Source organism: Heteronotia binoei, unplaced genomic scaffold (assembly GCF_032191835.1).
Source record: "Heteronotia binoei isolate CCM8104 ecotype False Entrance Well unplaced genomic scaffold, APGP_CSIRO_Hbin_v1 ptg000334l, whole genome shotgun sequence".
In the NCBI taxonomy this organism is placed as follows: Eukaryota; Metazoa; Chordata; class Lepidosauria; order Squamata; family Gekkonidae; genus Heteronotia; species Heteronotia binoei.
In genome coordinates, this window is record NW_026800018.1 from 355655 (window position 1) to 382925 (window position 27271).

General features: G+C 41.9%; 1 protein-coding gene across 1 annotated transcript; it reads right to left on the minus strand.

Moving 5' to 3' along the window:
• Positions 1 to 1606: 1606 nt before the first annotated feature.
• LOC132590609 (eukaryotic translation initiation factor 2 subunit 1) lies at positions 1607 to 27156 on the minus strand. Its single transcript, XM_060263578.1, has 8 exons — positions 27019 to 27156; positions 19963 to 20204; positions 19631 to 19710; positions 14274 to 14425; positions 12518 to 12624; positions 7996 to 8093; positions 6430 to 6573; positions 1607 to 2119 (listed from the first exon to the last, which is right to left on the minus strand). The coding sequence occupies exons 2-8, from the start codon at positions 20201 to 20203 to the stop codon at positions 1994 to 1996; spliced, it is 948 nt and encodes a 315-aa protein (XP_060119561.1). The 5' UTR covers position 20204; positions 27019 to 27156; the 3' UTR covers positions 1607 to 1993.
• Between the last annotated feature and the right edge of the window lie 115 nt (positions 27157 to 27271).

The following is a 27271-nucleotide window of genomic DNA, read 5'->3' on the forward strand; positions in this document are numbered from 1 at the left end:
CATATCAGTTTTCCTTAATAAAAAAAGTGGCTATAGCTTTGTGACCAGATGCAGTGACCGTTTAAGAATATTGGCAAACTTTCCATGGATTAAATTCTGTCTCCAAGGAACTAAATATTGGCAACAGTCAGTTTAGCACAGAAAGTACCCAAAATGCATGTATTTTTTTAAAATGCCTAGAATTCTGTAACTTATTTTATCTTTCTTATAGCACCAAAAATAACTAAAAGCTTAATTCACATCATCCAGATTACTGTGCCCCACACAAAAGAACATTTTCCTTCTTAGCTTGTCTCCTGCCTTCTAAATTACTAAATGTTCTTTCATCTCAGGCTTCTGTAAACTATCCATCTGTCCACAAGCCCCTCTTATCCTTTGTTTATTTGAACAAATGTGTAACTTGCTTCCTATGAGATTAAGGTGTTTTAAAAGACCTAAAGAAGTCAAAACTCGCATTCCACATTCTGCTGTTCCTGCCTCTTCAGTTTTGGAAGTGCCTCCTGTCATACTATCCAACTTTTCTTAAAACACAAGAGCTAATCTCAAAAGATTGACACTGGCCAGTATTTTTATCTGAAATTACTCATTAAACTTATTAAAAAGGTAAAGGTAGTCCCCCTGTGCAAGCACCAGTAGTTTTCGACTCTGAGGTGACACTGCATCACATCATTTTCACGGCAGACTTTTTACAGGGTGGTTTGCCATTGCCTTCCCCAGTCATCTACACTCCCCCACAGCAAGCTGGGTACTCATTTTACTGACCTCAGAAGTATGGAAGGCTGAGTCAACCTTGAGCCAGCTACCTGAACCCAGCTTCCGCCGGGATCGAACTCAGGTCATGAGCAGAGAGCTTGAACTGCAGTACTGCAGCTTTACCGCTGCACCACGGGGCTGCTTATTAAACTTATTGCAACTGGCCTAAACTTGAACTGGTAAAATAACAGCTAATACTATTAGCACAACTATGTAACCATTCTAGCACATACACGCTATATGCTATTTGTGTATGTAGAAAGCTAATTCTAGTTTAAAAAATATTTTTAAATTACTAGCTTAATTGACTTGCATGTTTCAACATGTTTGCAATCCCTACAGGCAAGAAACAGTAGGTGGGCAGAACAAGAGTAACCTTAAGCTGTGTTTATGTGTACACAACAGCTGTTCAATTATTAAGCACACCGAAGGCCTTATGTAAGAGGTTTTTATAGGACTGTAACAGATGAGGCATTTTGTAGGGAGCAAGCAGGCACTGATGCATCACCCTCTCTGTGAGTTATTCAGAAAACTCCCATTGTCAAATGAATTAGTCATTTATGGTTTGTCTGCCATAGATTAGCATCAAAGCTTCAGTTCCATCCAAGACTTCTAATTATAAAGTTTTAAAACATCAAGAATCAAAAGGTAAAACTACAGATTTGTTCTTTTCACCCTCTGAAATCTTACCCATCTGTATTTTAACCATCTCTACTGTTGCTTGCACTAATTATAAGAGCATAACCAAGACACAGCAGGATTTATCAGCTTTGTCTTCAAAATCTTCTCTTTTCCTCTTCACCTTGTGCTCCATATCTCTCTCAAGAACATGGAATAAGGAAGCAGCAAAGAGTTAAGTATCCAAGGAATTTATTGAATATATGCTTCAGTACAGTCTGTGTAGGAATACTGGGAATCCCAGAATTCTCAGTGACAGACTCACTAAACAATTGCCAATCAAGAGTTCTTAGATATGAAAATATTGAGCAAGGCCTTGAGCCCAACAACTGGAAGTGGGTGTTAAGAGTCTTGAGAGAAAGGCACCTTGCCTTTGAGGAAGTTAGCCCAAGTTGCAGCAGATAATTTCTTATTTCTTTAAAATTTGGTCTCATTAAAACTTGAAAGTGTTTTCCAAGTCTTTTCTTTTGGAGTTTTCCATACCAGCCATCTTGCCAATCAAGGTGTCTTTATTGGTGTAGTTGTATCTATAACTTGCCACCCTATATTCCTCCCAAGCCAGTTAGTCTTCAGTTTTTGCCTCCATCTCTTCAGCATCATCATCTCCATCCACTTCAGCATTTTCACGCTCCAACCTTTCAAGCTGTCTTGCAAGCTCAGTTTCATCAGTATCAGTAACGACCTTGGGCTGAAAAGTTACACAGATATGAACAACATTTAGCTTTCAGTGTGACCAACAAGCTACTCAACCAAAGGCACTTGCACCAAAAATACAGCTGAACAACATAACTTGCTTATTTAAACAGTAAGAAGAGTGGTGTATCAGCCTGGCAGGCAGCCACACCGGTGACAGCATTCAGAGACGCTGCACCACACAAGATGTTTAGCCAGATTATAAAACAGGTCTCTTTCCAAAATACTGACTTAACTGCTTTATAGCTGACAGTCTTAGTAATTTTTATATTCTGCATAAGGTGGATAAACACAAATAAGATAAAGGCAGTGTTTTGAATAATACACTGAGATCTGATTCCTTCAAATAGGGTTAATGAAAACAGTGAGCCAAACACTATTTACAGCACTACAATCAACCACACATGAGACAATGTAAAGTTGACATTAATTAAAAATCATAGAAAAGGAAAAATGTTATATTTTGATTTTAACCCAAAAAAAGTATTTGAGAACAAATACCAGCTGTCTAGCATAGAGATCCAAGCTGTACAAGATGGAATGTTAAGCTGCACAAGGTCCATTTTTCCTTCAAACACTGAAATCAGCGAAGGGCTGTTATTCTTTGCCCTTCCTCCTCCATCTGCCTTGGTGACACTCTGAAAAAGGCACACAGGTCTGCTCCAGCACTTACTTTAACAGAAGCACAGAGGAGGCTATGTGGACACTATGTTGGAACAGATGACATGTAGCCAAAGATTAGTTGAGGAATTTGATAAAAAAAATATTCAGAAAAGGCAGGAAAATCCTGTTTTGTGAAATATAATCACAGTTCTCAGATGCGAGCTGGAGGGGATTATCAGAAAATGAAGCCCACTTGGTTCTACTTGGGGTTCAGTCTTCATAAACTATCCATAGTCAGGCCACCAACAAAGACAAGGTATGAGACTGGGTAATAATAATAATAATAATAAATTTATTTTTATATCCCGCCCTCCCCCACCACGGCAGACCCAGGGCGGCTCACAGGACATGGTATATACCATGATTACATAAAATACAATCATTACTATAAAAGACAGTTAAAATATAGTTAAATTACATTCATAAATTAAGTTAAATAAAACAGTTAAAACCATTATAGATTATCAATTAAGGTGCTACAGTTCAATATATGTATAGGATGGCTAGATGTCATTACCTGGGTTCCATCTTAAAAGCATGTTGAAAGAGGACGGTTTTGCAAGCCCTGCAAAACTGATTTAGATCTCGCAGGGCTCGCACCTCCTCTGGTAGTTGATTCCACCATTGGGGAGCCATTGTTGAGAAGGCTTGCTCCCTCGTTGTTTTCAGTCTGGCCTCTCTTGGTCCAGGGATTTTTAAAAGATTTTGAGAACTAGATCTCAGTGCTCTCTGAGGAACATATGGAGAGAGGCGGTCCCTAAGGTAGGCAGGTACTCGGCCATATAGGACTTTAAAGGTAATAACCAGCACCTTATAACGAACTCGGTACACAATTGGCAGCCAGTGCAGTTCCCGTAGCCTAGGCTGTACATGTTCCCACCAAGGTAGTCCCACTAACAGCCTGGCCGCTGCATTCTGCACTAGCTGCAGTTTCCGCGTTCGGTATAAGGGCAGCCCCATGTAGAGGGCATTACAGTAGTCCAGCCTCGAGGTGACCGTTGCATTGATCACAGTTGCCAGGTCACTGCGTTCCAAGAAGGGGGCCAACTGCCTCACCCTCCTAAGGTGGAAAAAGGCGGATTTAGCAGTGGCAGCTATCTGGGCCTCCATTGTCAAGGAAGGCTCCAGTAGCACTTCCAAGCTCTTGACCCTGCGCACTGGTATCAGTGATGCACCGTCAAAGGTTGGTAGGGAGATCTCCCCTCCTGGCCCGCCGCGACCTATGCAAAGGGCCTCAGTCTTCGCTGGATTCAACTTTAGCCCACTTAGTCTGAGCCAACCTGCCACGGCTTGCAACGCCCGGTCCAGATTTATAGGGACATCGTCAGTCCGGCCGTCCATCGATAGAGCTGGGTGTCATCAGCGTACTGGTGGCAACCCAGCCCATACCTCTGGGCAATCTGGGCAAGGGGGCGCATGTAGATGTTAAACAACATCGGGGAGAGAACTGCCCCCTGAGGCACCCCACAATTAAGTAGGTGTCTCTGGGACAGCTCTCCTCCAATCACCACCCTTTGTCCCCGACCTTCAAGGAAGGAGGAGAGCCACTGTAAGGCTAGCCCCGAATTCCTGCATTGGTGAGGCGGCGGGTCATCAGCCGATGGTCGACCATATTGAATGCAGCCGATAGGTCTAACAACAGCAATACCGCCGATCCGCCTCGATCCAGATGTCACTGGAGGTCATCCATGTGGGCGACCAAAACTGTCTCTGTCCCATGGCCCGGGCGGAAGCTGGACTGGCACGGATCTAAGGTGGAAGTGTTATCCAGAAAATCCTGTAACTGCAACGCCACAGCCCTCTCTATAATTTTGCCCAAAAAGGGCAAATTTGAGACCGGTCAGTAATGAGCCAATTCGGCCAGGTCTGATGTAGCCTTTTTCAGGAGAGGGTGGACCACTGCCTCTTTCAGGGGTGTTGGAAAGGAGCCCTCTGAAAGAGATCTATTTATGATGTCCCGTATAGGACATCTTAGCTCCTCCTGGCAAGCCTTAATTAGCCAGGAGGGGCATGGGTCCAGATCACAAGTTGTTGGACGTGCAGTGACAAGGATTCTGTCGACTTCCTCCAAGCTGAGTGGGTCGAAGCAGTCCAAGATCAAACCAGAAGACACGCATTGGGCCTCAAGTTCACTTACTGTATCTAAATTGGCATGGCAGTTGTGGCCTCGCAGCCTATCTTCAATTCCTTAACTTTTGGATTGCCTTGTGGCATTGTAGTAAAATTCCGAATTATCCTAAACAGTTGTGCCGGGCACGAATTTGCAGACGCAATCTTAGTCGCAAAGTATGTTTTCTTTGCGGCCTTGAATGCCATCTCATAGGACCTCATAAACTTCCTGTAAGATGTTCTAGTCGCTTCGTCACGGGTACGCCACCATTGCCTCTCTAGCTGTCTGAGACCTTGTTTCAGCTGGCGTAACTCCGGGGTATACCATGGGGCCAGCCTAGTCCGAGGTTGTAGAGGGTGTCGAGGTGCGATCTCATCAATGGCCCTAGAGAGCCCGCTATTCCAGGTCTCAACTAGGCCATTGAAAGAATCACCAGAGGGCCAGGAATCCTGCAGAGCCATTTGGAACTGTTCTGGGTCCATCTGGCTCCGCAGGAGAGTCATAATAAGCTCGTCGCCTAAACAGGTTTGGGGTGGCATATCTACACGAGCCCTGAGGGCGAGGTGGTCTGACCATGGCACCGCTTCAGCGGTTATATCGTCCACCATGACCCCAGCCGCAAAGATCAGGTCTAACATGTGCCCGGCCTGTTGAGTGGGGGTTGTAACAAATTGAGAGTCCTAGCGTCGCCATTGAAGACACTAGGTCCATCGCCTGACTGGAGGTCGGGTCATCAGCATGGACGTTGAAGTCACCCAAGATTACCAACCTTGGGTGCTCCAGCACCCAGCCTGTCGCCGCCTCGAGCAGGGATGGTAAGGCGCTTGCTGGTGCATTAGGCGTACGGTACACCAGCCAGATCGCCAAACCCTCTCCAGCCTCCCACGCCAGACCGGCACATTTAATACCCTCGATCCTTGGGGCCGGGAGCGCCCTAAAGGAGTAAGCCTCTCGTATAAATAATGCCACTCCTCCCCCCCGCCCGCTAGTCCACGATTGGTGGAAGACTGAACAGCCCGGGGGAGCTGTTTGTGAGAGGGCTACTGTATCTCCCTCTCGAATCCAGGTTTCAGTCACGCAAGCCAGGTCCATGTCCTGTTCGAGTAGGAACTCTCCAAGGACTGAGGTCTTATTATTAATGGACCTGGCATTGCATAACACCAATGACGGAGGCGAGTTATTCAGCCTGACCCTACTACCTGTCACCCTTGGGATGGGACACAGAATGGAGGAAGATCGAGCACTGTCTTGTCTCAGTCCTCCTCCCTTATATCGTCTGTTCCCACCGCCATACCTCCCCCTCCCCAGGAGCACTGGAATCCCTAGGCCAGCCATTCCCCGCTGGTAGCAGCCGCTATCTTAGCTACCACCAAAGCACTACTATCAGTAATACTACTATCGGTAAAGAATATGCCCCCCCTTTACATGGGTTCTGTCGTCTTGAGAAGTTGCAAGGACACGAAAGTGGTATCTCCACATGCTACCAAAATTCTTGAAATCAGACATCATTTAAGCAAACAAAAGGTTCTTACTTCCATCTGCACATTGAACACTCCTCTCTTCTCTTCAATCTTTTCCTTGATTACAGTCATGGCTTGGCTGAGGACAGAAAGACCTTCAGTCCTCTCCAGTGTTGTAGTGGTCATAACATATCGTGGAGGGGCTATCAAATTTATCTGTCAGAGGGGTGAGATGATAATGGCAGACTTCAATGTCTCAAAGAAAAACAAGCCAGTGTTGATGCATTTTCTTAAATCTTGAACCACCAGAGAATGACTTATAGTTTTTGTTAATAAGAATACAAGAGGAAAAAAACAATACCTAGCTCAGCTTTACATAAACATAATAAAACCTTAAATTATTATATTTATATAAGGTTCAATGTAATGTTAATAAAACTAAGTGTCCAGTGACAGCATTGAGTTATGTCTATTCTTAAAGAAATTACTGATAAAAAGAAGCCATTTTTCTAATAAGTGTGATTTCCCAGATTGAAATTCAGATTTAACTATGTTGTCAGTTACCTTATCTAAAGTAAAATAGTCCCATACTTGAAGATACCATGAATGCACCATTGGGGGTTCCTTATCCTTCTACTTTAAAGCAAATTGGCTGCTTTAAGGATGATTATTATTAATTCTTTTTCCTTTCCAGAAATGTTGTAATTCTCTCATAAATTTAAGAAAATCAGCTGGGAGGGGCAAAGGATTCAGTGGCCAGTTGTTTTGTAGATTTCTGCTATAATTACCAAAAATGTTTAATTCTTCCACACAGCCACCAATTATGCACAAAGGTTCCCTGTTCTCCACATAATTCCCAGCAAAAATCTCATTTTCCACATTAAGGAAATTATTTATGAGTAAAAGTTGAGGTTTACAGCTAAACAGATGGTAACACAAAAACCATGTGCACCCAGTTATTATGCAACTTGCAGAAAAAGTGAAATGGATAATAGATGGGGTGTGCTTTCTGGTATACTGAAGTGCCACCTGCTCTTAGACAGCAGTAGGTTATTTGGCTTTGAAAACAATTTATCCAAAATAGATCCTAATCTCTTCGTGGGAGAGGGAATACTAGATGCATCTGTGGAAATGTAACCGTCACTTGGGTTAGAAGGCAGAACCAACATTATCTGCGCGGAAAAGCAGCCAAGCAAATTAAACAGTTTTGACTCGATTTCTCACTAATAATCTACAGACGCTGCAGGTGGCATGTGCCCTAGATAAGTTTTCTGTATAGATATTTGTTATTTTGGCCTTAAGCAATATGATAGTTTGGAATTACTAAGAGGTCACAGCAGCAGGCTTGCAAGTAATGTTGATAAGGCAGTTGCCCACATTGCCCTGGTTGCACATAGATACACTACCTGCAGTGAGTTCACGGGCAACTAGTTTCTGTGTTTCTATAGGCAAAGAGGAGCAGGAAGAGCATGCACAGCCAATTTAATGCTGAATAACAATCCAAAATTATGCTCCTTCCAACTACCCAAGGCAGCTGCTACTTGCTGCTAATGACCAGACAACAAGAGAACAGTACAGCTAAATAACTCAGCATACTACTAATATCAGAGCAGGACCCACATCAGTGATGTCACTTACTTTGATTGGCATACTCTCTGTAGAACAGCTCAGGCCAGCTCTCAGAGCTTCTTTCACTGCATCAATGCCCTCATAACCATAGCAAGCAACTTCAATATCTAAAGGGACCACAATGGGATTTCATTAAAATCTATACATATACAATCCTGTAAGAAACCCTAGAAATTACCACTCAGCTATACACAGTTCAGTAACATTGTCTGCAATCCCCTTTTAAACATTTCCTCCCAAAAAACAAACACAAAACTAGAAAAAGGAATAAGGGAAAACCCCTCAAAATCTAGCAACTAAACAGAATTCAAAAGAAGTATACATGAAGCAGAAACAATATAACTGGGGTGGCAGATCTAAACATAAGTTTCTATAAAAGGTTTCCAACTATCTAAAAACAGGTCCATACACAATTGTTGTCTATATGTCATGTGTTCAAGTACTGACAGAGTTCTAAGGTCCTCCATCCACTAATTTACTGGAGGTGGGCATTTATGTTTGCAAAAGCCTGCAAAAGAGCCTAAGATAGATAGTCCAACTGCAAGGAGTGATCCCAGTAATCAGTTGAAGTTAACAAGTATGGCTGTTGATATAAAACTAAGATCAGGGAAACCAAATTCTCCTTCATTGAATGGAAGCTGCATCCTCTTTAAAGAAATCCTATGAACGCTTACCTGAAAATAAGCATCACTGACTAAAATGGGACTTTCTGAGTAGACATGCTTCAGCTTACTCCTGCTATATTAAGAAATGTATACACAAATGGAAACTGGCAAACAACCATTCACAGAAAGACAATTATGTTCCACTCTAAATTCATCCCTCCTTAGAAAATTCATCCCCCAAAGGTCTCATATGCATGGTCAGAATTCTTCCAAATGAAAATGCACAGCAACTAGAAAGTAGTAAGAAAACTTACAGAGAACTCTGCTGAAATTCAGTCAATCATGTCTTTTTCCTCCAACAACAAACAAGCCCTCACTACAAACCCTATGCATTGACAAATGACACTGTAAGGCATTTCCAGCTACCGCTGCCTCCTCTTTCCACTAGTGCAGTATTCCTCTCTTGGTTCCCCACTTCCTATACTCTTCTTTTCCTAGGCCCCCCAATTCTGTTTCCTGCTTTGTTAATTCTCTCAGGCCCACTCTTGGCCTACTATTTATACCAACCTCTAGTTTCTTTTCTTTTGTATTCTCTCTCTCTCTGTATGTGTGTATATATATATATATACACAGTTTGGTGTGGAGAGCCAGTTTGGTGTAGTGGTTAAGTGTGCGGACTCTTATCTGGGAGAACCGGGTTTGATTCCCCACTCCTCCACTTGCACCTGCTGGAATGGCCTTGGGTCAGCCATAGCTCTGGCAGAGGTTGTCCTTGAAAGGGCAGCTGCTGTGAGAGCCCTCTCCAGCCCCACCCACCTCACAGGGTGTCTGTTGTGGGGGAGGGAGATAAAGGAGATTGTGAGCCGCTCTGAGACTCTTCGGAGTGGAGGGCAGGATATAAATCCAATATCATCATATATATATATATATATATAATTATGGTGGATAGAGCCTGCCCCTATCCTCTCAATTGGGTATTTCCAAAAAGTTTCCCATTCCAGTACTAACCACAGCTGACCCTGCTTAGCTTCTGAGATCTGATGAGATCAGGTTTGCCATGGTTATTCAAGTCAGGCAATCTCTAGTTTCTTTTGACTCCAATCTTTTGTCTTCCTATCTCCTCCAAACTTCTGTGACACTTAAGTAGAATGGTTATCAAAGGAACAAACTATACATGTTGAAGTAAACATGGGTTTTTGGGAGAGGTTTTTTTACTTGTCAGAATCATTATTTCAGAAATACAATTCCTCATTAATTTCTCCACAATTATGGCAAGTGCTCTCAAAAAAACTTTAGGAAGAATTTTGAAATACAGTAACAATCCCTATCTTCTTTTAAAACTTCAGTAGTTAGCCAGTAGTAACAGGGGTTTTTTTGTAGAAAAAGCCCAACAGGAACTCATTTGCACATTAGGCCACACCCACTGATGCCAAGCCAGTCAGAACTGCGCTCCTGCTCAAAAAAAGCCCTCAGTAGTAATCATATTATTTGAAATTTGAAAAAACAATATTATCTTCTAACGTAGAAAATTAGGGAAATTTACTACGGGAATTTTATAACCTGACCCTACCAGATACTGAAGAAAGATCCCATTAATTTTTACAGGGTTTCACCATTAATTGCAATCCAAAGCTTTACATGGCCCAGTGTGTAGATGAAACTCTGTATTTCTTTAATGCTAGGGCATGTTTTATGCACACAAGTAGAATGAACAAGGGAAGGGCCCATCTGCACAGTGGTGTCTCAGGATCAAGGCAATTATGTTTAGTAACAGGGAGCAATTCTTATGAATAAAGAGGAGAGTTACAAAGTCTCTACATCCTACATGTAACCTGTTGATTCATCAAGCAACACCCATTTCTGGTATTCATTCTGAAGCTGCAGACATGTCAGGATTAGCCGGAACCTGTTTGCCACTCAAAATCCCTAATGATTTGTAACATCCAACTAGTAACTGCAGCTGTCAAGACTGATCTTACATAATATCATAATTAGCCTTGTGAAAAATGTTATGGAAATTCCAGTATTTCCTTAAGAAATGTTAAAATCTGATTTAACTGTGAATGTAAAGTAAAGACTTCTAAGTAATTTTAACATAATCCAACCAAACAGCTTGACTGTGTCATCTTATTCAATATTCATACAATGTCTGAAGCTAAAATGAAATAATTCTTGGGTGTTGTAGGAGAAAGGCAGGTATATAAATAGTTTTAAAAAACCCGTAGAAGTCCTGCCTGACTTCAGCAGATGCTTGTCAGCAGGGAGACTTGCATATGCTCTCACAGACCTGACATCCTGGGATTGGCCTCTAGAGGCTCCACCCCTTTTGAACTCTCAAGGAATCTGAATAATTCTGGTGGAAAATTGTTTCCACTCATATCCCAGCTGTGACTCTCCTCTTTGCTTCCCCACCCCTGCTCAAGGCTGCATCTCAGCTACTCACCAGCTTGTTAGGGCTAGTCAATCAGGCAGTGGAGCAGCAGGCTTTCTCTTAAAAAGTGCTTTGATGCATGGACACTGCAAGAGAGTCCCTGGTATCCCTCAGAGGTGGAGAGCCGGAGGAGGAGATTGCTTAAGTCTTCAACATAAATAAATTTGACCTGGCAATGTATAACTCATACTACAACCAGTCCCCCTTTCGCTTATAGGTGCTTTTTCTACACATGCACATTAAGGTGCTGCTTCTACAAGATATTAAAAACACTAGAAAACAGAGACTAAAAAACAGGCCAGCAGTAGCTTTGGGCCACTCTGAAATTCATATCCTACTTCTCGTCTCTTATCAGCACTTTGTCTCTGCTTCCTTTGTCTTTTTCTTCAAGCTTCCTTTACCTTCCCTGACTTTGTGCCACCTCCTTTCGCCACTTTTTGCCTGGCTTCCTGCCTCTTCACTTACCTACCTTATGGGATCTCTTTCTAGTCTTTAGCCTGCCCTGCACACAGCTACTATCCCCCAAGATCAGCAGTTTTCAGTCTATCTAGATCCAGTATCCACCCTTAACCTTTAGACATAAAAGGGGCCTAGTGAAGTACAAAGCAATGATCAGAAGTCATGCAAGATCACAGCCACATTGCCACATATTGCTGGCTCCTCCAGAATTCCATAGATCCTGTTGGCTGGTCTGCTCACACACCAAAGGCATATAGGGGACCACTAACTGAGAGAAGGGGGCAAGACCTCTGACCATCCATCACATTCCCCTGTTCTCAAAAGGAAATTAGAATAAAGCTACAGGGCCGGATCTAGAGGAGGGCAGAGGGGGGTGCTTGCCCTGGGCGCCGATGGAGGAGGGGCGCCAAATTGGGTATGGAGTCCATTGTTTTCTATGGGACTATAAGATAGAATGGCCCATAAGGGGGCATCATTTTTAATTTTGCCCCCCCCCCTCAAAAAACATGTAGAGCTGGTCCTGTAAAAGCAAAATAAAATGCATGGCTTTTTTTTTTTACACTCAGGCTTAAATTCCAAGAAAGAGTGCAAGTGTTTGCTAGAAAGTATTTCTAATCTGATAAAACACAATTTCAAATTATTGATTCAGTGTTAAAACAAGTCAGAAACCTGTAATTTAGCTCAGTGGTCCCCAACCTTTTTGGCACCAGGGACCAGTTTTGTGGAAGACAATTTTTCCACAGACTGGGGAGGGGATGATTTTGGGATGATACAATTGTGCACTTTATTTCTATTATTACATTGTAAAATATAATGAAATAATTATACAACTCGTGGCCCGGTTGCTAAACCGCCATAAACCGGTCTATGGCCCAGGGGTTGGGGAATCCTGATTTAGCTAATGTATCTAAAATAATATGTAGCAAACAGGTCTTCTGAAGTAAAAAAAAGTAAGCCATTTTGTCTGTTGCCAGAATGATTGTCTATAAAACAGTAGTAATGAATTTTTCTAAATTATTTTGATTTTGGGACTTACCAGCTCGAATTTTTACTGCTTGTGGTGTAAGACGCCTATTAATATTGTCAATTAGCACACGTTTCTCATCTTCTGTCAGATCTAGCCCATCAAGAATGGCAGGATCCCTAGGTAATAAATATTTACCATTATTAATGATAATAAATTGTAATAAATATTTACCATTATTAATGATAATAAACTGTAATAAATATTTACCATTATTCCTTAAAATATATAATACAGCTTTCCAGAAACGACAGAAGTCATGTGTGGTGCAAAAACAAAAATAGGTGTTTGTTCATCAATTTAAACACCAGGGGGCAATAAAGCCACCTTGAGTGAAAGAGAAATATATTCTTAACTATGACTGTTGCCACACACTGGAGTTACTCATGATCTTCTTGGGATTGATTCGCAAGGACTAAAATTGGTCTGGGAAGAATTCTTCTGCACATTTGCCCTCCCTGCACATTTTCATGGTTGTGGAATCAGTTTATTTTCTTCCAAATGTGGCTTAAATAATGAGGATTTTCAAAAGAAGGTGCTGTCATCCTCAGTATTATCAGTGGTGTCAAATCTCTCTCCCCAGCTCTGAAGAATTGCTGTAATGCTGTAATGACAGTAGTTAAAGCAGGGTCTCTGAATCTTCAGCTTTCATTAAAATACAAAGTCTCTAGCTCCTTGCCCTGCAGAAATATGCTTTTTCCCTTATATCTCACCAAGGGATGAAGCTAGAGACTTACTTTTAAAAAGACAAAAGCTGGAAATTCAAAGAACCTGATTAAACTATCATTAGAATAATATAGCATTGTAGTGATAGTTTAGGGCCTTTAAAAAAATTGAAATCACCATCAGGCGTGGGGGGGGGGGAAGGTAGTGGTTTAATAATTATGACAGTCCAGTCATTGAAAAATGTGCTGAAGGTGGGTGGGAATAGGTAAGACAAAGAAAGTCAACATACACTAGAAAAAAGCCAAACCAAAATCAGCTTCTAGAAAAAGATCAGGGTAAAACTGGTTGCAAGAGATTGCGGGGGGGGGGGGGGGGGACGGGGACAGGTAGGAGTGAAAACAAAAGGCACAAAAGTGTGCAAAGAAATCAGGGAATACACCAAAGAAGTATGGGGCCAGAACTTTGACAAAAGAAACCCAAGTGGAAAAGCCCTATAATAATTTGTGCTGAATAACCAGTTTCCTTCATGATGTTCTTACTCCAACCTTGGTAATAATCAATGTGACTAGTACAAAACAATACAATGTGATTAGCACAAGAAGTAACAATATGTCTTCACTTCAGCACTGCAAGTTATTTTAACTAGCTGTAGCTGGTGGGAGGGGGGAGAGCCTGTCCCTTTTAACTACCATTTTAAAGGCAATCTGCTATGCACACATTTTTAGTGAGAAAAAAGTATTTGGCAAATAAGACACTGGATTTATATTCCACCCTCCACTCAAGAGTCTCAGAGCAGCTCACAATCTCCTTTATCTCCCTCCCCCACAACAGACACCCTGTGAGGTGGGTGGGGCTGAGAGGACTCTCACAGCAGCTGCCCTTTCAAGGACAACCTCTGCCAGAGCTATGGCTGACCCAAGGCTATTCCAGCAGCTGCAAGTGGAGGAGTGGGGAATCAAACCTGGTTCTCCCAGATAAGAGTCCGCACACTTAACCACTATACCAAACTGGCTCTCAATAAATAAATAAATAAATAATTAAAACCTATCCTAGCTGTTTCAGAGGCGGCAGAAAACAAGCTGGGAAAGTCGTATATACTTACGAAACTGCATGCTTGAAGGCATCATAGGCACCATATCCAGGCCTTTTATATTTGTCATCAAATACCCAAGCAGTTCTCTGGAACAGGCTCTCCAGTTGCTCATCCTTTGTGTATTCCAAAACTTCAGCAACGTGGCGAAGAATACTATAAACCTATGGCATAAGCATCAGTAATTAAAGCACAAGTGGCAGGGTGGGGGGGGGAGTAATGCAAGAATGCAATGTGGATTATAATTTCCATAGCAACAGCACTATATAAGATGCAATGACTCTCAATAATGGGGAAGGCATTGGATTGATTAAAGACATTACGGTAATTCAAATAAAGAACACACAAAGCTGACAATAACTTGTGGTGCTAAAAAGTCTTCCGGAACCTTAAGCATTTCATCTGTGATACACATAGTGTAAGTTAAGCATCTGTACCAATAATTATTCAGCTATTGCTCTAAATCAGGGGTGTCAAATGTGCGGCCCGTGGGCCAAACCAGCCTGCCCAGGGCTCCAATCAGGCATGCGGAGCTCTCTTATCCCCCCGCTCCTGTCCTCACCCTGTGAAGCTATGAGGCTGCAATGACATTTCCAGCTCCTTCTGCCTTCTCTTTGCAGAGAAGCCGAAAGCAAAGCAGTGAAGAAAATGCGGAATGAATTTCCCACTCAGGTTTATAGGCGGAGCAAATGTGAACAGGGAATCCACTCCATGTTTTCCTTACAACTTTGTCTATGTCTTTCAATGGAGAGGAACTTCCCAGCATTCCTAAGGCCAGCTGAAGTTTCCTAGAGTTGTGTTGCTGCAAACCAAGTGTTGATGTTTTGAGTCAGTTTTGTCTCTTCTCAGTGGAATAAAAACTAGTGCCTAGTTTTACAAATAATCAGTCGGTCCTGGAACATTTAGAAAGAATGGATGTGATTACTAAGAAACAGCAGGGGTTTCTCAAGAACAAGTCATGTCAGACTAATCTGTTCTCTTTTTTTGAGAAAGTGACTACCTTGCTGGATCAGGGGAATACTGTAGACATTATTAATTTTTAGAGTTTTATCTGTTTTAATTGTCTATTCCCTCACATGTTTAAATATTGCTTATTGTTATGTAGGATCTATTGTTGGAAGCCGCCCTGAGCCATTCGTGGGAAGGGCGGGATATAAATTCTAAATAAATAAATAAATAAATTGTTTATCTTGATTTCAGTAAGGCTTTTGATAAGGTTCCACATACTATCCTTGTTGACAAGTTGGTAAAATGTGGTTTGGATCCTGTTACCATTAGGTGGATCTGTAACTGGTTGACAGATCACACCCAAAGAGTGCTTGTGAATGGTTCCTCATCCTCTTGGAGAGGAGTGACAAGTGGAGTGCCTCAAGGATCTGTCCTGGGTCCTGTTTTGTTCAACATCTTTATAAATGGTGATGATTTGGATGAAGGAATAGAGGGAATACTTATTAAATTTGCAGATGATACTAAATTGGGAGGGGTTGTAAATATAGTAGAAGACAGAAACAGGATACAGGATGATCGTGACAGGCTGGAAAACTGGGCTAAAACCCAAAAAATGAATTTTAACAGGAAGAAATGCAAAGTTTTGCATTTAGATAGGAAAAATCCAGTATGGTTATAGGATGTGGGAGACTTGTCTTAGTAGTAGCATGTGCGAAAAGGATCTAGGAGTCTTAGTGGATGATATGCTGAACATGAGTCAACAGTGTGATGCGGTGGCTAAAAAGGCAAATGCAATTTTGGGCTGTATCAACAGAAGTATAGTGTCCAGATCACGTGATATGATGGTATCGCTTTACTCTGCTCTGGTTAAGACCTCACCTAGAGTATTGTGTTCAGTTTTGGGCACCACATTTTAAGAAGGATATAGACAAGCTGAAACGGGTCCAGAGGAGGGCGACGAAGATGGTGAGGGGTCTGGAGTCCAAGTCCTATGAGGAAAGTTTGAAGGAGCTGGGAATGTTTAGCCTGGAGAGGAGGCGGCTGAGAGGTGATATGATCACCATCTTCAAGTACTTCAAGGGCTGTCATATAGAGTATGGGGTGGAACTGTTTTCTGTGGCCCCAGAAGGTAGGACCAGAACCAATGAGTTGAAATTAAATCAAAAGAGTTTCCAGCTCAACATTAGGAAGAACTTCCTGACCGTTAGAGCAATTCCTCAGTGGAACAGGCTTCCTCGGGAGGTGGTGGGCTCTCCTTCCTTGGAGGTTTTTAAACACGAGGCTAGATGGCCATCTGATAGCAATGAAGATCCTGTGAATTTAGGGGGAGGCATTTGTGAGTTTCCTGAATTGTGCAGGGGGTTGGACTAAATGATCCTGGAGGTCCCTTTCAACTCTATGATTCTGTGAGTACTCTAACTTGGGAACCCACAGCCAAAGAGGGATATGACACAAGAGAGCCACAGCTAACCTGAGTAGACCTGGGGAGGTGGGGGGGGGGGAGCTTACAATGCCTTGCCATTTCATGTTTTCCCAGGCTGACAGCATTTTATTTTTTAAAGTTTCTGCTGTGATCTTTGAGATTTTTCTTGATGTTTTATTTTTAAAATTGCACTGCAAAATCCCACTATCTCCCCTTCCTTTTTAAATAAAATATTGCAATAGTTTTAAGCATGTTTGTATTTTAAGTTAAAATTTGATATATTTAATTGTGTTGGCCTGTGTCCTCTATGAAGTCTATCTCTCTGCTCTGGCATTACATTTTAGGATATGCATGGCTTGGCACCACAAAGTCCCATTTATGTCAGATCTGGTCCTTCGAACAAATGAGTTTGTTCGCTCTAAATTATCTTCTAGATTGTAGAGCATATTTCATTACTAACATTTAGAGTATGGTTTTGTCCAGAAGAAGCTTTCTGTGAGTTCACATTTTTCTGTATGTACTTCCCTGCCATCTGTACCCCTTCCTCTGGTACAGACTTTACCTGTGGAGCTATTTAAAATGTTATAATGAGTAAGACACTTTCCAAGAGTGGTTCCCTCAAAACTGGTGTGATGCCTTAAAGGACTCTAGCTGTGAGGTCCAACTGTGCACTGCCCTGATCATAGAATCAGTATTCTGCTGGTGGTGGGAGGGATATGCAATTTGCCCTTGCTCCCATGGCTGGGTCATCTGAACATAAACTTTGTTGCAAAGGAGCTGGTCACAGAAAAAGTGGTACCACATGACTAAGGTCTTTAAAGAGTCACACAAATGAGTATCTTTTCCATTTAGTTTGTGGAACTCCTGGTGTCATTCGAAAGTACATATTCATTCATTTTTGCAGTAACCCCGCAGCCCTGAGAATGTAATGTATAAAGGTTGATTAATGCACTTGTTCTAGAAGTAAACATCTGATAAAATCACAATGAGCAATTCCAACCAAAAACTAGATAGAATATGACTGGAAAATCCTTCACTACAGAAACAACTCAGTGTTCATTCACTTCAGAAGTATAAATTGAGTGTTATCATATCATGCAACAGCTCTAACATGTTAACTATATTAACAAACTACTGTACATTAAAATTCTGCCTTCATGAATGTTCTTCATGTACAGAGTTGAAAACCTGAGGAAAAACCCATAAAGATTCAGGGGGGGGGGGGAATCTTCCCTGTTTTTCACTTCCTATATTTCCAGTTAAACTGGAACACAGAAAAAAAGCTGTGAAATGCCTTCTCTTTTTGAGTGAGAAAGCCTTCTTTTTAAAAAGTATTTTACTAATCCCAAATGGAAAAATTGGGAAATTTCAGGAAACACTGAATCCCCTCCAACAATGCTATTTTATTCTACAAAATGAGTAAAATGAAATACAGTGTTTTACTTAAAATGTGCTGGACAAAAAATTTTATGCAACACAAACTACTGCACAGAATTCATATGTATCCAACATTTAGTAAAATTTATGTTTAAATGTAAATCATGTAGACAATATTGTCATTAAAGAGTTCAGTGTTTCAATTCTAAAATCCACAAGTATGCCAGATACTACAAAAGTGTGCATGTTAACTATGTTATAAACAATGCATTTATGTTGTTAAATCAGAAAAAAAATGTTTAGATTTGATAGGTAAATATGCATATACTTCATTTCCCCAAAAATTTCAATATTTTTCTCCCCAATAACTGAAGAATGAGCAACTATTTTTTCCTGTAGCTTTGAAATTTCTGGTAATTGGCTGTGCAGAATCATGCATTCAATATTGACATCTCTATTAGTTTAGCCATTAATTGGACAAGGAATTCTGTTCACATCAAACACTATGACTTAAGTAGAAAAAAACGTTTATATGCAAATGAAAAAGCCACTGCAATCTGATAAAATGAAGTTACATATACATTCATTAAAGCAATGTAAGGCTTAGGGTTCTCTCTGTCCTAAGAGACTAGGATATTATAGCAAAAAGGATATTATAGCATTGGAGAAAGTCCAGAGAAGGGCAACTAGAATGATTAAAGGGCTGGAGCACTTTCCCTATGAAGAAAGGTTGAAACGCTTGGGACTCTTTAGCTTGGAGAAACGTCGACTGCGGGGTGACATGACAGAGGTTTACAAGATAATGCCTGGGATGGAGGAAGTAGAGAAAGAAGTACTTTTCTCCCTTTCTCACAATACAAGAACTCGTGGGCATTCGATGAAATTGCTGAGCAGACAGGTTAAAACGGATAAAAGGAAGTACTTCTTCACCCAAAGGGTGATTAACATGTGGAATTCACTGCCACAGGAGGTGGTGGCGGCCACAAGTATAGCCACCTTCAAGAAGGGTTTAGATAAAAATATGGAGCACAGGTCCATCAGTGGCTATTAGCCACAGTGTATGTGTATATAAATTTTTTTGCCACTGTGTGACACAGAGTGTTGGACTTGATGGGCCGTTGGCCTGATCCAACATGGCTTCTCTTATGTTCTTAAAGACAAAACCATTCTAAGTTGGTGACTTCACAGGAATTTTCAATAGTTCAGTACTATCTCCTTTCAACTTAATATTGTTTGATTAAGTCCAGTCCAGAAAGAAAACCCTCGTCAGTGCAAAACAGTCTACAATTAGTCTATATATTTTTAGGTATCTATACACTACTTTTCTTGTAGGAACCCCAAGTGGCTTACCACATTATTCTCCCTTTCTCCATCTCAATCATGCAACAACCCAATGAGTTAGGTTAGGCTGATAAGCATATAACTTGCCCAAGATCAGCCAGTGAGTTTCCATGATTGCGTATGGACTGGAAGATGAGACTCCCAGATCCTAGTCTGATATCCTAACCACTTTGGTATAGTCACATAAACAGGGCCTCTCCTTTCAAAAACTAACCCAGTTTACTCACACTTTATTACTCTAGAATGTAGCACAGTAATGACCAATGGTATAGTAACTTACAGTTTTTGATTTGGTGAACTTGTCTTCACATTTAATTGCCTCCTCTGGGGAAACTCTTCTTTTTGACAAGTCAATATAGCCTAATACAGAAAGAAATATTTTAAAATGTAATTAAGATTCAACTCAACTCCTGATTTCCTTTTTAAAGAAAGCCAGTTCTATTCACTGACTGCAGCTAGAAAACTATGTTGCACTTCACATCTGAGAGAGACATCTTTTTAAAAATTCCTCTGATTCCAGATAAAACACCTAGGTCATGGCACAAGATGTCAGGATGAAAACTAAGTGTGCACGTAGGATTTAAAATAGCACTACATGTTTTTTTCACTCACCTTTTTCTTTATCAACCCTTATGACGACAACACATTCATTTCTGCCTATTCGGATTAGTTTGTTTATAGAACGGATACGCCTCCTGGACAACTCACTAAGCAGAATCATGCCTTCAATATTGTTGTATTCCAGGAGGCTAACATACGCTCCCATTTCTGCAATGGACCGAACATTGACCATGACAACATCTTCAACTTCCGGAAATTTATGCTGGTAAAACCTACAACTTAGTCCAGGCATCCTGTAATATTGGGACAGAGAAAGAGAGGCATTTAATTTAGTCATAACAGCAAAACCAGACCATGATTAAAAGAATGAACAAAGAACACTTACCTATGTACACTTTGAAACTGTGTATTAGACTTCACACCCTTGTAAAAAGCAGCATTAACAGATGTAACTGGTGGTGAAAAATGCTGTCAAGCTGCAGCTGACTTATGGTAACCCTGTAGGGCAGGAGACATTCAGAGGTGCTTTACCTTTGCCTGCCTCTGTGTCATGGCCCTGATATTCCTTTGTGGTCTGCCATCCAAATATTACCCAGGGTCGACCCTATTTCATTTCTGCGATCTGACGAGACATCAGGTTAGCTTGGGTTATCCAGGTCAGGGCTAGCAGATGTAGCTAGAGAGCAGTGTTCCCTCTAAGCTGAGTTAGTGTGAGCTAGCTCACAGATTTTTAACCTCCAGCTCACACATTTTTGTCTTAGCTCAGGAAAAATGGCCCCAGAGCACAATAATTTATGCAGTAGCTCACAAATTTAACACCAGTAGCTCACAATGTTAATACCAGTAGCTCACAATATAGAATTTTTGCTCACAAGACTCTGCAGCTTAGAGGGAACATTGCTAAAGAGTATCAAATCTAATGAAAAAACCCATGCAGTTAAATCAAAATACAAGGGGCTGAATCCCACTCACCACCAGCAAAAGGCACCAGTGGCTCTTTCTCAATGTTTTTCTTTCCCTGCTTTGAGCCCTGCAAAGATGATGCTAGGGGACTGGGTTAGCAGAGAGGGCTCCGGGCTGAAGAGGTATTGCCTCCAGATCCCACTCTTTACTGCAGCTGCCCATGCTTGTGTGGCTTTTTAACCGCACAGGTTCCTCAACCTCCAGAATCACCTTCTGGATGCCACCAGTACACAGGATCAGGTATTTATGATTATGCAGTTAAAATATTGGAAGTGTTAGCGTATAAAATTCTGTAAAAAGATTTAAAAAGCAAAACACAACAACTGTATTATATATTTGTGTGGTTCTTCAAAAAGGAAAAGGGAGGTTGACTGCAAATCTAAATCCATGGACACACACTCAAATCCTGCCAGATTCTGTTGGAAAGGTCTTGTGTTGTGTCACAGCTAAAAGTACATTTCAGATCTCACCAAAGCTAGAAATTCATTATGTCTTAAAGGAATGAGTCTCAACTACCTCAGCCCCCTCACCCCAAATCTGTAACAACAAATGTCCAAATGTACATAACAGTAATAAGGGTAACTAAAAATGTACTTTCTCTTCCTGTCTCCAATGGAGCTTCTTAGTTTCTGACTGTTTCGTTTCCCTTTAATTGAGGTTACCAGAAATTCAGACAGCTACACTGTGCCAAGAATCCCATGACTACATAGCCTTCCTTGGCTAGCCAACAAAATTTCATGGCTTTCTGTGAGCCTGCAGAATACTCATGAGAATGCAGTTTTGGCAACAAAAATCTCTAAATGGGACTGCTGTCATAACAATCCACTCAAAAGGGAAAAAATGGATTTTGGAAAATCTTACATTTTGCCTATTTCATAAATTGTTGCAGATCAGAACACTTATTTCCTTTACTTATAGCCCCTCTTCCTTATTGAAATGAAATGAAGATTACACAGTGCAAGTCAATATAATCAATAAGATGAAACTAATAAGCAATATAATAAAGCTAAGGTTACTGAAAGAAATTATGCCTGCAGTTATGAGATTTATACTGTTTTTATACTGAGAAGTACTGTTTTTCAGGCTTGAGGTACATATTGGAAGGTACTGAAAGACCTGCTGAAATATACAAGGAAACTGTCTGAGAGAGTAGGGAAGTACTACTGTGTTCTAAAAGAGGAAGAGGAAGTAGCATGAACAAATGTGTATCACACACTGGCAAATTTTCAGAAACCAAGGGTATGTAAGAAATTCGAAAAATTATTCTGACTGAGCCAAGTTACAGGAAGGCTCTATAAAACCTACCAGCATATCCCCTTCCCTAGGAAGTTAGTCCCTACATTTCTCTCTGTCATGGAGATAAGGATTTCCAAGGCAACTCAACTGCTTTTCTCCTTATTTTTCTCAAATCTAGGGATATGCATTTGGAGCTTCCTGAGCCAAAAATATACCCAAAGATACCTTACCTGTATTTTTAATGTATATTTCAACTTTCCAAATGTAGCTGGGTTCTCTTGGGGAAAGCGAAAAAAATCCAGTAGATCAAAAAACAGCAGAGAGGCAGGAGCAGATTGTTCCTGCCTCTCTGCTGTTTGTTGGGCTTCTACCAAAGGGACTTTAGAAGGCATTAACTGTGCCAGGGGGTGCAGACTGTTCCTGCCAGCTCAGCTTGGGGCTGGCTTCTCATGCAGTTTAAACTGGTTTGCACAATAAGCCAGCCTCAGAAGCTGCTGTGCCACAGGGAGCAATTTACTAGCAGCAGCACAGCCAATCTTGGGGCCAGTCTCTCCTGAAGTGCGGTTTAAACCACGCTGTAGGAAAAGCCATACCAGCTAGGTCTGCATGCAGTGAGAAGAGACCTTCCCATGGCACATAGATCCTGGGGCCAGTTTCTCCTAAAAAGTTTAAACTGTGCTGCAGGAGAAGCCAAGCCAGCCCCAGGGTTGAGCTTGGGTTTTTTTTTTAAGCTGGTATTTTTCTTTTTGGGTCTATTGGACCCACCAAAATTGAGGATTTCCAAACAATCCCAGATCCAAATACTGAATTTTTTTCAGGTCCAATAAACTTGCACCAATAATACCATTTTTAAAAATTGCACACCCCTAGTTAAATTTGAGGATTGAAACATTATTGTTCCAACAGCTAAAACAGGCAGACAAGGTTGAACAGTTCTGGAGACTAATTGATCTAGACAGGGCAGACGATTTTATATAAATCAGAGGTGAACAAATTCACATTCAGCAACTGAAAGGGGATTGTGAAGCAACAGAATCAATTATGGTACCAGTGAAGGCTTCCTGAACTGGCAAGATGACAAATTATACTTAGGAAGTTGCATACAATTACAAGTAGAGGCATTACTTCCAAGAGGCACTGCTTTCAAGGGTCAACCGGCTAAAACAGGGGTGTTAAACATGGGGTCTGAGGGACAAATCAGGGCCCCAGAGTGCTCCTATAAGGCCCCCGAGCAACTGGCTGTCGTCTTCTTCCTTCTCCATCTCTCTTGCTTCCTTCTGTATCACAGCTTGCTCAATCACACAAGAGCTACGGAGCAAAGCCTCTATTTTCTCCAATGGCTGAGGCTAATTCCGTGCGGCGGAATCATAGAATCATAGAGTTGGAAGGAACCTCCAGGGTCATTTAGTCCAACCCCCTGCACAATGCAGGAAACTCACAAATACCTCCCCCCTTAAATTCACAGGATCTTCATTGCTGTCAGATGGCTGTCTAGTCTCTGTTTAAAAACCTCCAAGGAAGAAGAGCCCACCACCTCCCGAGGAAACCTGTTCCACTGAGGAATCGCTCTAATGGTCAGGAAGTTATTCCTAATGTTGAGCTGGAAACTCTTTTGATTTAATTTCAACCCACTGGTTCTGGTCCTACCTTTTGGGGCCACAGAAAACAATTCCACACCATCCCCAATATGACAGCCCTTCAAGTACCTGAAGATGGTGATCATATCACCTCTCAGCCACCTCCTCTACACGCTAAACATCCCCAGCTCCTTCAACCTTTCTTCATAGGACTTGGTCTCCAGACCCGTCACCATCTTCGTCACCCTCCTCTGGACCCGTTCCAGCTTGTCTATATCCTTCTTAAAATGTGGTGCCCAAAACTGAACACAATACTCCAGGTGAAGTCTTACCAGAGCAGAGTAAAGCCATACCATCATATCACGTGATCTGGACACTATACTTCTGTTGATACAGCCCAAAATTGCATTTGCCTTTTTAGCCACCGCATCACATTGTTGACTCATGTTTAGTGTATGATCCCCTAAGACCCCTAAGATCCTTTTTGCACATACTACTGCTAAGACAAGTCTCCCCCATACTATAGCCATGCATTGGATTTTTCCTACCTAAATGCAGAACTTTACATTTATCCCTGTTAAAATTAATTTTATTGGTTTTAGCCCAGTTTTCCAGCATGTCAAGGTCATCCTGTATCTGTCTTCTAAAGTATCTGCAATCCCTTCCAATTAAGTATCGTCTAAAAATTTAATAAGCATTCCCTCTATTCCTTCATCCAAATCATTTATAAAGATTTTGAACAAAACAAGCCCCAGCACAGATCCTTGAGGCACTCCACTTGTCACTCCTCTCCAAGAGGATGAGGAACCATTCACAAGCACTCTTTGGGTGCGATCTGTCAACCAGTTACAGATCCATCTAATGTTAACAGGATCCAAACCACACTTCACCAACTTGTCAACAAGGATAGTATGTGGAACCTTATCAAAAGCCTTACTGAAAGGAAGAGCTTGCTTTGTCAGACTGTCTCAATCACACAGCAGAGCTATTGAGCCAAGCCTCTCTTTCTTCTATTGGCTGAGGATCCACCCCCTCCTGGTCCCCTGGGGAAAGAAGGAAAGCGCTAGAGCTTCCTTTGCCCAGTTCCTTGGATCGCACAGGAGAGATACAAAGAAAGCACCATTAAGACCAACAATGCTAATGTTTTAAGCTTTAAAAAAAAAAATCTTCAATTGTGTTTGTCTGTGTCCTTTATAAAATTTATCTCTCTGCCACCTGGCATTACATTTTATAACACACATGGCCCAGCCTGACAAGGTCTCATTTATGTCAGATTCAACCTTCATAAAAATGAATTTGACACTCCTGGCCTAAAAAGAACACTCAGTTTACCACGTTGGCTACAGTCTAAAGCTTAGATTCTGCCAAAAATTTCAACGGTAGTGCTTCACCAGCTCTCCCCTACAGTGCAGTCCCAAAGTGCACTGATCCTTAGGGGATCAGAACCCCCAGAAACAGGTGGGTGAGGGAGATGGAGATCTGCCATGGAAAGGAAGAACTGATGAAAATTCTACCCCCCTTCTTAGGCAGAATTCAACCCTATAAATTTTAAAGTAGGAAGGGAAAGTACACAACATATAAAATAAAAAAATGCTTCCACCCAAATAGCAGGATGTGACTGTAAATGTATGTCTTAGAACTCAATCCCTGAATGCACATGACCAGTCCCATGTTACGTTTAAATAAAAGGAGAAATAAAGGTACATTAATGTTTTAAACAAAAATTTAATTGCAGTTCTCCAGAAATATTCCAAGCAGGACATCACATGCATTGTTACTGAAACACTTTTTAAAAAGAAAAACTTTACTGCAAATTAGGGCCCGGGGCTTGTTTAAGGCCACCTTGAGAACAAATGACAGAAACAACATAGGAACTGGAAGCTTCTCCAATTAAGAGAGCGATCCTATTCGTCTAAGCCACCATATCAATACACAGACATGACACTGGCACAAACACACACCAAATGGCAACAATTGCCAACTGAGGGGAAGACTGCATAAGGGAAACACTTGTATCCCGCTTATGCCACATACATAAGTGTGGAGAATGATACCTGAGTTTTGTTCAGCCCTTCTTGTCTGGACAGTCTTTTACCACTGTACTGTGTTGATTATGTAAGTTGTATTCTCCAGCTAAAATGTTTATAGCATTAATCTTCTATTTCATTTTACTGATATATGTAATGGGCCAAAACCATATTATGGCATATTTAGCAACGACCTGCAGGATATAATTTTTAAAATCAAACTACATCAGTGTAATTTACTAGTGGAACTCCTTCCCTAATGCATTCTTTTGGTAAGGTCATTTATATGCTGCTCCTCCAAACTAAGCTGGGTCTAATGGAAAACAGGGCCAAATTTCATTAATATTTTATGATGATTGTCTGAGCTCAAATCTTATTTTTAAACTGAATTTAAGCCAGCACATTTGGGGGGGCTATTTTTGGGGTAGCTATAGAAGATTCTGGAGAGTCTCTTGGACTGCAAGAAGATCAAATCAGTTAGTCCTAAGGGAAATCAACCCTGACTGTTCCTTGGAAGCTCAGATGCTGAAGCTGAAATACTTTTGCCACCAAATGAGAAGGGAGCACTCGCTGGAGAAGACTCTGATGCTGGAAAAGACAGAAGGCAAAAGAAGGGGATGGCAAAAGATGAGATGGCTGGACAGCGTTACTGATGTAACTAACACGAATTTGAGCAGACTTCAGAGGATGGTAGAAGACAGGAGGGCTGGCGTGACTTGGCCCATGGGGTCGCAGAGTCGGACTCGCCTGTGCGACTGAACACCCCCCCCCCCAGTTGCATATATGGAAATAGAAGAATTCCAAAAACGACAGTTTGAAAATGGTCCCATGTGACTCCCAGTAACTCCTATTTATTACGGATTTTTATTTTGTTATTTTTTTGTGGGACGAGGAAGCCTAACCAATGAAGTCGAGTTATCTACCAAAGACCGTCTCTCAACAGACACGTTTACAGGGAGCGCCTGCATTTATCATTTGGCTGCCCGATCACAGGGCGAGGAAAGGCTCTTTGAGTTTGAGGCGACACTCGGCACTCTCTGGGAGGCCTGGAAGCCTCGCTTCAGGAAATCCTTCCGGAGAGGAGGGGTGTTCTCGCCGAAGAAAAGCTTCCACATCACCAAGACCCGCCCGTGGAATGAACGGCGGCCGCGTCAAGAGCGCGAAGTGCACCAGGCCCACAAGCGCCCCCTTCTTCGCAGCCACCCGGATGGCCTCAGGCCAGCTTCCATCGCGGATCCTCTGCGCCCCCCGCTTTTCTTACAGCCCCGGAAAGGAGGCAGCTAAGGCCCCCGCAGCTCACTTACCTGCCACTTCGAGGACCCCACTCTCTGGAGCGCTTCACTGGGCTCCGGACCAACGGCGTGTATCCGGTTCGACCGCAGCAAGCGAGCAAACTCAAAGTGCGCAGGCGCCACCCCGCCTCTTCCTGCTTCCCAGAGACCGGAAGCGGATGTATGTAGCTTCAGCCTGCGCTTTCTGCTTTGGTGCCTGTCGGTGTGGAAGAAGCTGCGTGGATCTCAACAACCGTGTCATTGTTAACTAGGTTTCCCCACCCTT